The sequence below is a fragment of the Urocitellus parryii genome, chromosome 4 (genome assembly GCF_045843805.1).
Source record: "Urocitellus parryii isolate mUroPar1 chromosome 4, mUroPar1.hap1, whole genome shotgun sequence".
NCBI classification, from domain to species: domain Eukaryota; kingdom Metazoa; phylum Chordata; class Mammalia; order Rodentia; family Sciuridae; genus Urocitellus; species Urocitellus parryii.
The window spans coordinates 41849500-41862124 of NC_135534.1; the positions used below are offsets into that span (position 1 = coordinate 41849500).

At 32.9% G+C, this 12625-nt stretch overlaps 1 protein-coding gene across 1 annotated transcript in view; it reads right to left on the bottom strand.

Moving 5' to 3' along the window:
* Positions 1-658: 658 nt before the first annotated feature.
* Slc17a6 (solute carrier family 17 member 6) overlaps positions 659-12625 on the bottom strand; it is a 38514-nt gene continuing 26547 nt past the window's right edge. The window contains exons 7-12 of the mRNA XM_026384114.2: positions 11960-12102; positions 7821-7970; positions 2851-2983; positions 2296-2406; positions 1776-1903; positions 659-994 (exon numbers count right to left, since the gene is read on the bottom strand). Of these exons, the coding sequence (XP_026239899.1) occupies positions 659-994; positions 1776-1903; positions 2296-2406; positions 2851-2983; positions 7821-7970; positions 11960-12102 (1001 nt within the window). The remainder of the gene's footprint in view (positions 995-1775; positions 1904-2295; positions 2407-2850; positions 2984-7820; positions 7971-11959; positions 12103-12625) is intronic.

Consider the following 12625-nt stretch of genomic DNA (forward strand, 5'->3'; position numbering starts at 1 on the left):
TTCTTTCACAAAAATAAGTGTTTGTGCCCAAGCATTTCATATAAAACACTGCAAGATATCTATTCCTTTTGAGGATCACAAAATATTCCACATTATGCAATCTTGATAATTATTCATTTCAACTTGCTAGCTGCTAATACATAATATATTTCTTCAATTGAGTTATATCTCAATTCCATAATTTACACTTAATTTTGTCAACTTCTGATGCAACCAATTTGACAGTTTCTTTTTTAAAACACAGAACTTTCTGTATGATATCTTGCAGCACAGGGTAACAAGTATATAAGTGCATTTTGCATGATCAAGTAGCTTTGGCTTCCTAACTTTTGTAAGATGAGATGTGCCAACTGTTTTAGTTGTGCTTTATTAAATGGTGATGAGTTCTAGCGCATATGAATCCAATGAATCCTACTTGTTTCTATAGTGAAACCCTAAATCACAAACACAAGAATGGAGGACCAATATGGAAATGATGTAATTTCACAACTTCTACAGATTGCACTTGATGATAATTTCATGAATTTGTTTGATTTCATTTTTACAGCAAGACTTGCCTTGTTGATATGTTTACATGTTTACACGACATGTTTTTAAATTTTTTGTGCAATCACAATTTAATCACAAACACTAAAAATAAATCCAGCAAGTAGTTTTGTTATGAATAATCATCTCGGTCTTTATAGGTATATGAGTTTTGTACTTCTTCTTGTACGAATTCCTCTTTCTTTTCCCAACCATTAGGCCAACCTCCATTGGCCTGTGTTGTGGCACCATAAGACTTGGTGGTACCATAATTTATATAATTCTGAGTAATGTCCCCTGTTTCCTCATCAAGTTCATCTTCATGGATAAATCCACATTTTTCTTCACTTGTTTCTTCAGGGTCTGCCCAGGGTTGCTTCTCTCCTGAGGCAAATATTGCATAAAATATAACTCCGCCATAGTGGACAAGTGCAGCGATCAGGAAGACATACTGCCACTCTTCACGTGACTGCAGGGACAAGACATGGTGCTGTGAGAACAAAGCCTAAGTGACTGAAAAGCTTAGCATCTGATCTGAATGCTCCACCATTTTAGTTCTCACTACTACTGGATCTGATCATGCAAACACTTTTCTAGAACCTTTTTATAAAACTATTTCTTTCATTATTTAATTTTTTAATTAAAAGTTCTAAAGTGAAACTCTAAATATATCTACACCCTGCTGATTTTAAAAAGCTCTCATATTCTCTTTGTATTTTCATATACTTATCTTTTTTTCTTACTCCTTTATCTCCTTGTGTTAAACTATAATTTTGAAGCTCTACATATATGTTTATAAGGAGAAATAGCTAATATTAATATTCTCCCATGGACAACTACAGGAGATTCAAAATTGAGGCTTACAAATAAAGCTGAGAAATCTTCTGCTTGCCTATTTTAAAAAGCTAGGGGTAATTTGTTGTTGTTGTTGTTGTTGTTGTTGCACCAGAAACACCAGAAATACATGTTATATACAAGGACCTGGGTACACTCCCTAGCACCACAAAAATTAAAAAAAAAAAAAATAGGTGTTAAAAGTTGTCAAAGAACAGCTTGCTTATTGATTGGGAAAGTGGACTCTTTCAGAATTTCTGGGAGAGGTTTTCCTGTGGACCTCAATTATCTTTCCTACTCAGAAATATGGTGACTGAATCACATTCAGAAGGAGCATACCAAGGTAGACATAGTAACTTTTTCCAATCACGACAAAGAATTTTCTATAACTGAATATCTATCCTGGTCCATCTTACCTTATTCTTGGTCATTGCACCAACAATGATAGGGCAAACCATTCCTGACAATGTGCCAACACCATTCGAAATGCCCATTAAGATGCTGGCATATCTTGGAGCAATATCCAAGTGGTTGACATTGAAGCCTGAAATACACAATAGGCTTTGACTCAGGGAGTCACTGATCTCTTAGAAATAAGTACCTGTAGAGAATCATATCACAGCTCAACACATAGCAGGTGCTTATCATGTTCTGATCATTTAGCTCAGGAATACAGTGGCAATGAATGAGTTATGATTTCTTATTCAGTATTTAACATGTAATGCTCAAGCCATAGAGTAAGGGAAATGTTTTATTAAGAAACAACAGCAAGAAACAATCAATACACAAGGAAAAAAGTAAATAGTAACACATCTAAATAATATTTCCTAAATGTCTTAACTGTTACTCAACATATAAAATTTAGATATATGTATGTATATAGCCACCAGCCAAAATCAGGACATCATACATATAAGAAAGAAAAATGTGTCTTACCAGATATAGCAAATCCACTAAACCCCACTGCAAGCACCAAGAATGAGATCGCTACACCTCTAGTATGAGAATAGCCAACAACCAGAAGCAATGTGGCTTCCATGCCAAAACCTTCAGGAGCAAACAATGGAAGTATTTCAGAAACTTGAGTGAATTTGACCAATGAGCCAAAATTGCTAAAAATGTTCATTCTTACTGACCTAGATATTCCACACCAGAAAACTTAAATTTTAAAATGACAATAATAGCAATAAATTATGCCAGCGATTGCAGGTACTTTCCTTGTGTTTTAATTTTTTTAAATACCCAAAGCAATACAAAGTTTCAGTGGTTGGAAAGGTTTAATTACAATGAGTAGAAACAATAATATTATGCAATGCACCAAAACTAGGAGTTATGAAAGTTTGAAGATAGGAAAATACTTTAAAATGACTGCTGAAGGCACAAATTCAGTTGCAATTAATTAGTTTCATCTGTGTAGAAGAAGTTATCCTCTTATGCAGATCAGAACTTACTGAACTAAAACCATGTCCTTACTAGGACACAGGCACTTACCACCACAGTTCATGATCTTTCTCACTGTAGTTGTTGAAAGAATTTGCCTGCTTCTTAGAAAATCTGCAATTTGTCCTCCAATAGGCACAATGATTGTCATGACTAAGTGTGGCACAGCAGAGAGCATGCCAACCTGATGAAAAACAAGAAGGGGGAAAGATGTACGTGACCATAAATATGTGGGAGATTCAATGGCCGTGGTTTCTGAATCCATCTTCAACTCTTCACGAAAAAAGGGAGGCAAAATGTTGTCTCCAAATGACCTCCTACTCATTCCTAGACAAAGCAATACCTCCACTGAATAAATAATAAAGACCAAGTAAGTTTACTTTGATCCCTTTTGTTCTTCATGAACAAGGAAATTTTTTTAGTGCTTTGTTGTGACTCAGTAAATTTTGAGTTCATGAATTAACTGTTCTGGATCTTATCATTGAATGATACACATTTGTTTTGTCATTTTATATTCCTACATATGTTTACACAGATTCATCTTTAGCAAGAGGAAGGAACAGGAGGGGGGATGAAATAGAGAAAAAGTGCTTTTGATACACAAGGAGGAGTCTATATTTTCAAATTCTTAAGGCTAAACATTCTATATTTGCATTTTAAATATACTATATATACATATATACATCATATAAAATGATATTTAAGTTCCACAGACTAAAAGTCCAGAGAGAGCAGATTAATTCTTTAGTATTAGGTATTTTCTGCCAAATATCTATATTTGGGAAATATTGTCAGACAGTGTTACAGTTTCTGTACTGAATTTATACTACTTAGCCCCAACTAAAAACTAACCCACAAGCATCAACTTAACATAGATTATGTGCAAGGCACGGTTCTCTAGGCATTATGGGGACATTATGGGGGCAGGAAGTATAAATAAAATGTATATAAATTATATACTACTACATATATAGGTAGTAAATTTTCAATGTTACCTATAATGAAGTTTCTCACTAAGTATACTTTGAAGTATACTTTTTCACTAAGTATATATACTTCATGCATATGATAAGTAATAGGTAAGTGTTTAGTATTTGTGTTTAAGGATGCTTTTTCAGTTACATTACTGAAGATGTGAGACAAGAATTCTATTTTATTTTAGAATGGTGTATGGTGAAGCTTAATGATCATGAACTGGAGTTGTTGTAATGACTAATTGAGTGAATGATTCTAAGATACCCTAACTGTTTAGGCTATTTAATTCTCTCTTCTCCAAGTGGAAGTCTGTAATGTTATTATTCAATGAAGAAACTGAGACTTAAAAGGGTTAAGTTTTTGTCAGAGACAAGTTTTAAGTTAATTCTACTTAATTCCAAAGATTAAGCTTTTAACCCGTATGCCTAGCACCAAAGTCACTTGATAAAGAAAAATCGAACAATGACAGATAATATACATGAATGTGACTAGTTTAGTTCAAAACCTAGCATTTAGTAGGGGCTTAACAAAGGCAAGGTCCATAAACATATGGCAAACTGACAATAGGTGAACATCATTGCTTTTGATAATAACATCTTAGAAAAATTCAATGGTTCTTTCTTAGTCGCAGTTAGACACATTTCAAGAAATCAATGTGTAGAAAAAATCCATGGGGGAAATTAAAACATTCTTAAACACACCATATAAAGATTTGCACAGAATAACATGCCATGCCTTTGATATTCATGAAAGCAAGCTCAAAGATTGGGGGTCACTACATTTCCTAAGCCCACCAAATTAGCGTGCATTATATCCCTGTATATGAGACATCTGAAAAATGCTTAAATTGAAAGTTCTCTGCTATTTACTAACTATTCAAGTAAACATTGTTATTACTTTGAATAAAAAGGAACAAAGCTATAATTATCATTTATTCACTCTTTCTGAAAAGTGTGATGTAAAGCGTCGTGGGAAATGCAAAGAGCACAAACTCGTTAATGAGACAGAAGTTTTGGAATCTTTTAGTGCACTGACTTAACATTTTAAGGTATGGAATCTTTTATTCCATAAGCAATATGTAGAGGTAGTCTGTATGTGACCTCAACAAGGCCACAGACATTTCAAAACTTCATGAAAGTTTTCCAAGTGTCTTCTCATCTTTAGTGACTTATCATAAATATGCATTTGACACATGATCAGACTGATCAAACCTTTCTTAAGAGTATCATAATTTATAATGATCACTAAGAAGTTTGCCAATTATTTTAAGATGGCCCAAGAGTAGGGTAAATGCTTTAGTTCTATAACTGATTCTTTTTTAAATTTTTGTTCTTTTTATTTATACATGACAGTAGAGTATGCTTTGATATATTTATACAAATATGAAGTACGTCTTATTTTCATTAGGATACCAGTCTTGTGGTTGTATATGAGATGGAGATTCACTGTGATGTATGTATGTGTGTGTGTTGCATATATATATATATATATATATATATATATATATATATATAACATTGGAAAGTTAGACCAGATTCATTCCACTTCTATAACTGATTCTTCATGGAAACTTCAGGTCATTAGATATTGCCACATCTTCCTCTTTATTCCTCTGGGTCACAATTTAGATGGAATCCTTCTGATATATATTCTGTTTAGAAATTGGCAGGATGCACCATAGCAAGTAGGTGGCACCGATTCAATACTGGTTTTCTTCCCCAAATTATGAAGTCAAAAGAAACATATATCCTCTCTCATTTGGCATATCCCCAAATGCTAATTAACCCTAGTATTGGGCTTCCCCTCATATGCCATTCTCAAAGAGACTGAAAATTCTTTCATATTGGCATAGGCTAATATAATATTATATATATGTACCTATATATACACATATATCACTTTAAAACTATAGCTCACTTACACAGTTAACTTATATGTATATAAATGTTAGTTCTAACATATAAAACTATATTATATAGTTAACTTACATATGTATTCTGTCATAACTGAGTCATTATATTGGAATGAATATTAAGCCCTTGAACTTACAGTTTTATCTGTAGGATACCCAATTTCATGAAGGTTTGAGAGAGTAAACTTCCATGTGAATATTTTATTTCATTTAAAATTTGCTAACTGAAACACTATGTAGAACTCTAATGAAAATAAGTAAATAAATGAAATTTGCTTCAATTTTGAAAGCTGGTATCAATACCATTATTCATAGAAAAAAGTAAATTGAGACTGAGAATTAATCAAAAACTATCCCAATGTTGTGCATTAATTTTTCATTATAGAACTTGGATTCAAAGCCACATCAGCCTCAATCCAAAACCTGTGCTCTAAGTCTTCCATTATTTCCTCTGCACATTTTTCAAGTAAGACATAGATGCTTTTTTTTTCCAGTCTAATCAAAATGTTTAGACTAATCTCTGTGTATAGAAATTATCCACAATTTTAGCTAAGAATACAACAGTGAATTAAATACATCAACCCATCTGATTATCATGTTTAGTTTTTGCAAAGCATCATTGATTATATCCATGCTTTTTTAATTCATTGGAAATAGAAGGCCAAAATGACCACACAGTTTCATTAGCATCACTTGGCTTCTTCACTCTCCCCCAGGAGACTAGACTTTATTAATAGCCTCCCAGTGTCATATTTGTCCTAGATTATGAAAATGGACTCACACCTCCAGCATCCTTTGTTGAGAAGTGTTACACCTCTCAGAGCTCCCAAAGGCTACCCTGCAATGTTTGATCAGCTCCAGAGAGAAGAGCCCTGTCTAAAGCAGTCATTCTTCTCAGGGATGGAGGAAACAGTTTCCTTAGAAACAGGGATTACAAAAGAGCTCTTAGAATAGCTACTCCTAAACTAAGGTTTTCTTCAGTCCCAGGCCTCAGATAGTCTTTCAAGTAGAGACATAATATGAATAACGAGAGCCCAGCTGGTCTTATGTAACGACATGAAATAAAAATGGCAAGACCATTGCTGGCACAGACAAGTGTATTCAGGACTCACCCAAGGGCTTGGCACAGAGATGGCATTCAATAACGTGCTAAATGTTTGAATGGATCTAAGGCTTACCTGAATTTAAATAGCATAGTAAAGGGAAATGAAATAGAAATCAAATAATCAAGGGGTAAATTTGACTCTGTCACTTATTACTAGCATGATTTTAGGTAATTTTAAATAATTTCCTTAGTTCCTGTTTGCCTATAAGTTGAATAGTAATGATGATAGTTATTCAGTGGGTCAAACAAACAATATTGTTCATGAATATGAAAGAACTTATAAATTTCAAATCCTGATATCAATATAAGGTAGTATTGCAAGTTCATTTCAACCCTATAGAAAAATCTCAAAATCATTATACTTCCATAGTTGTGAACCAATGTCTGCAGCACTAAACATGCTGTGCTATAATTAGTAACTTAGTTTTTATCTGTAGCACCAAGCTGTGAACATTTGGGAGACAGAAACCATGCTTTTACATCTAAACAACCTCACACAAAGCTTCATATTCTATGCTCAACAAATGCTTGTGAAATTATATACTTTGATTAACAAAACAAGAATATTTTCTTTTTTTTAGCTAAACTTACATCTTTAATTGGACAGATCTCTGAGAATATGGAAGAAGAGCTACATTGGTAATTACATAAGTAAAATTTCTTTTGCTTTGATTGAAATAACTTTTTGTTTACTCTTATGTTATGTCTGACTTCACACTCCAAGGATGTTGTGTTATCTATGTCAAAAAGCTGCACTAGTCCTCAGATCAATTGGGAGATAAGCTCTGTAGAGTCAGACAATGGTTTGTTTGCCTGTATTCACAGGACTAGAGAGCAACTTCTCACAGAGAGCAGAATACAGTAGTACACTCAAACACTTTACTCAGCCTCTATTTGCCAGTAGTTATTTGTGGAATGAATAAATGAATAACTCAAGAAAGTCACAGAATAAATTGATGGCAAAAGTAGTTAATGCTATCTTAAATATAAAAGTCATTCACTATTTAAATAAGGTTAATTTTCACATACCTTGCTAATTTCAAATCCAAAGACTTCTTCAAAATATGCTGGCTGACTAATAAGCAATAAATAAAAAGTCCAGCTTCTGCAGAAGTTTGCAACAATTATTGCATAGACTGGCATAGATGTAAAGAATTTCCTCCATGGAGTCTTGAATTTCTGAAATTTGAAAAACACAGTTATTTAGACCATTTTTAATATTTTCTAATTCAAATTGAGCTAATAGGTGCTGTCCATTTTTAGGATGCATATGATGGAGCATGAGTAAGAGTAGGCAGGAAGTAGAGAATTGACCATTCAAAACATCAGTTAGCCTTATCTGTATGAATAATCTTTGGAAGAAGAAAATAAAATATGCAACTCTTATTCTGATTAAATTGTTTCAATTTAAGAATATGCAAAATTCCATTGATAGAAAATTAAGTCCAGAAGCATAGATTCTAAAATTCTTAGCAGTTTTTTTTCAGCTAAATACTCACTGCAAAATCAGTGACCTTGTGATGTCCAAAATAGTTTTTTAAAATATTGCAAATTAAATGTAGTTGGTAAAAGGAATAAATGAAAAAGTTAAGAAATGCAGTATTTGAGATCCTGTCTTAAGCCAATTATTCAACTACCTACATATAAATTCTCTTGATAGTTCATGGATGTTAATAAGTTCTGTGACAACAGAGTACAAGGTTCTATCAAAGTTACATGATCTGCAGCTAGGTTAAAATATTTGACCATCCAGCACACTGTGGACATCATAATTAGTTACCTATAATATATTAACATTCAAAATTAACAATCTGAATATGATTGCCTTTGTTTAGGATACCCTTTAAAAACTTAAGACTAGCATATTTAAATTTTTTTCAAAAAGATCTCTTATATTCCCCAATACTCTCTCAATTACTTTATTTTGAATACTAACATACAATTTGCAAAGAAACAATAGCCTAAAATAACTACATTTAATATTAGGTTTAGATCTTTGATCTGATCAAATTACTAAAACAGGGGTAAACTGAGTATTTTAAACTCAGACTTAGTAATTTTTCCTTGATGTAGAACCTCAGAAATGTTAATATTAATGTGACTATAATTAGCTTTTTAAATGCTTTTTAATCAGAAGTTACATTGTGGTGATAACAAATATGTGTAATGCAAAAAAAAGAATCAAAACAAAACAAAAAAATCTATCCTAATAATACATAATGAGTACTATGACTTTAGACAAAATTTATAGTGACAGCATCGTAGACTGATTCAAAAGTCACAATTTCAAAACTAATTCAATATGTCCAAGGCAAATGGTGCCTGATGAATACACACATTCCACAGATAATAAAAATGGCCAAAGAGAAATATCTGTATTTCAAAAAATTATCAGAAGCAAATAACTTTTCCCTGTTGAGAAAGTCTTTCTTTAATTCATAGCAGGATCATCTCCCCTAAGAATTCTTTAGGTGGTAGAGCACTTCATGAAGAATAAGAGAAAATATCTAATGTTATTCCATAAAGATTGTTGGGAGTAAGAGGTGGGTTTATGATATTCTAATAATGCTCTATTTATTAAATTGGCTGTTTGCTTCATAGATATGTTTAATTTATAAAAATCAGAAATCTGTCTGTTTAGAATTTATGTATTTTTCTATCTGTATACTACATTTAAATATTATTTTTAAAAACAAAAAGGAGATTTAAGAAACATTACAGTCAATTACAACCCAGGATCCTTAATTGGATCTGAACTCAAATTTAACTGCCAAAATATGTAAATATAGATTGGGTCTCAAAATATGGACAGGATATTAGAAATTGGAATGTGATACAGGTATGAGATAATGTTAGGGAGTAACAGCTAATTGTGTTAGGTATGATAGTAGTACCAAAATTGTGAAGAATATTATTTCTCTAGAGATGCATGTAAAGTATTCATGGATATGGTGTTTTACTTTGAAATTGTTCAAAAAAACAAAAATGAAATAAATATGGCAATATGTTAACAATTGGTACACCTAAGTGGCACACAGATCTTCCTGGGTGGGGTATCCCAGACTCTCCTCATTTTTCTTCTGTCCTGACTGAGAAATGCATTCTATGATTCAACTAGCTGTATGTTCTCCCCCAAGGCTGGACCTCAAGCCCAAGCTTTAAACATTCCCAGGCACTGATAAAGATGACGAGGTTGATACTCAAAATGATGAAAGAAAGTGGCCCCAGCCTTGAGCTGAACTCCTTAACCCTCATGTAAACTCTACACAGGCGTTCTCACTGCAGTCATTCGCTAGAACACCTGTTCTTCTGCAGTGGACCATAGAGTAGGCTGCAGCACTTTGCAAGTTCACCTAACAAAGGCTTTGGATTGATCTCCCTGGTATTCAGTGAATCTTTCTTTGGAACCCTGAAGAGTTCCCATCTCTAAATCTTTGGGCCATTCCTTTGTGGGAATTCCCCTGCCACCATTCTTAAGCAACTCTGTACACTGGTTAGGTGGGAGGAAACAATCTGTTACACTTCTTTCTGCTTTGTTATTTATTGAATTTGTTCACAATTCTAAGTTCAAAATAACTAAGATAGGAATTATACTTCCATTTGATTCCATTTTTACGTTTACTTTAAAGCTACAGGAACACAGAAAATATCATTAAGAAGTAAAATATTGTACATTTTTAAAGCAATAACATATAGGAAATGGAAGTTTGGAGATTATTTTACCAACCTATGTGCTTGTTCTTTAGGGGTTTATGTCTGAGAACTAGATAGTCCAAGTTTCTGATTTTTTTTTGTTTTAAGTATATATGATCTAGACTCATAGTCTTTCAAAACCCGGCAAATTAAAGAAATATGATAAACTAATGAGGATATATGTTGATCAAAATATTTTTAGCTAGAAATTGAGGCTCTGTTCAGAACTGGTCACAGACCATCTTCTATTTAGCTTCTGCTCATGTAGATATCACAGCACTCTGTAAGCCCTACTCCACCTACCCCCACCCCATTACCATTTGTTTCTCAAGTAGCCACCAATAGAAAGCAACTTTCAGGCCACTTACAAAAGAACACAGAATGAGAAAAGTACTAACACCAAATCTGTCTAGTTCTTGGAATAACTAGAAATTAAGGATTTTTATAATCATGAAAATTTTGCTTCTGAAAGATGGAGATTTCATATTCAGTAAAGGCCAAGATATTCTCAGCAACAATGGAAGATGGGCCTCTTTACCTAGGATATGTCAAAAACAAGGGTTCTCTAACAAATTAAGTGGAAAATAAGAACAGAAATTAAACAAGCTTAAAGAATGGAAATGAGAGTGTTTGTGTTGTTTTTGTTTTAATAATGCAGATGTTTGTTTCTCATCCAGAGCTCTATACCTTCCAATTCTAAGCATAAAAATTGGAGTAACTCATTCAATGGATGAATTACTGTACATCTCTAGAAAACACTATTTTTGTTGACCACTTTTTTTAACATCAGATGGCTATTTATTAATTACTCTGTAGTATATATTAATGTCACATAAATCCAAACATTTATTTTTCCCCTCTTTGTAGGCAAATCCTGTCAATTATATAATTTGGTTAAATTATAAGAAAAAGCTCACAACATCATATTATTTGACATTCATAAAAATCCTAAAAGATAATGACATTTTATCAATAAATATATTAAAGTATGTTAAGAATATTTTCCATGTAAGCTGTTTATTTCTGGCATTCTAATGCCTTACTATTTACTAATCACATGTAACTAAATATACATGTGTAGAGCCTACATTTAGAATATTCAATACACAAAAATAGACCTTTTCATGGCCAATTTGAAATTTTCTATAACTTAAAATTACTTGTTTAAATTGTGGACAATATTGAATTAAAATTGGCTGAGATTTAAAGTCATGGCTATAATACAGGACAAGCTTTAGGATGCTTGAGAAAAGATAAAGGGAAAAAAGGAATATAGATGGAGGAAGTAGCTAGCAATCCTTCCTAAATGAGTCAGGAAGTATGAATGGAACCCTCCCTCAAAAAAAAAAAAAAAATAAAGGATGATTGTTATCATCTTAGTTTTACTTAATAGAGAATTATAAAACAGCGTGGTTGATAAAGGAAGATGAAATGGGGAATAATAGTAGGAATATACACCATAATAAGGTTCTTACTTCCATTGCACCTAAAAGATTTGCACTCTCTCCAATGCTTTCTTCTATGTACCTACGTTCTTCATCTGTAATAGTAGGATGCTTTGCAGGGCTCTCGTAAGACACCAAAAGCCAAAACATGTACCAGACCATCCCAAAGCTTCCTGCAAGAAACAGTTCAAAATAAGGAAGTCAAAGAAAGCTATCACAAATACTTCATTGAATAGAATGTGCTGAAACAAAACTATAGTAATCTCATGACACATTATGATGGAGAATTTGATTTGAAATATGGCTTATTGACTTTGGTCACTTCTTCCTGTGTTTGCCAATTCAACTTGGAGCTGCCTGAAGTCTGATCCTGTGGTTTTCTCTCTAGGTGTTTTGAATGCACTGATATGCAAACAAATCCCTGTATCTATTGAATGATGTAGTTGGGAAGGTATTCACATGTCCAACAAGCATTTACTGAGCATTTCCTACTCCAGAAAATCTGCCAAGTGAGGAAAAAAATACAATGAACAAAACAAATTCTTACCCTCAAATAATTTTCTGAGGGTGAATCTTTTTCATATTTGCCTACCTTATCTGAAAGTTGTCTGCATTTCCTGAGAGGAAAATGCTCATTCCCTTCTCCTGTTAGCAATTCCTAATAAACAGACTACTAACTAAAATCCAGAAGAATAT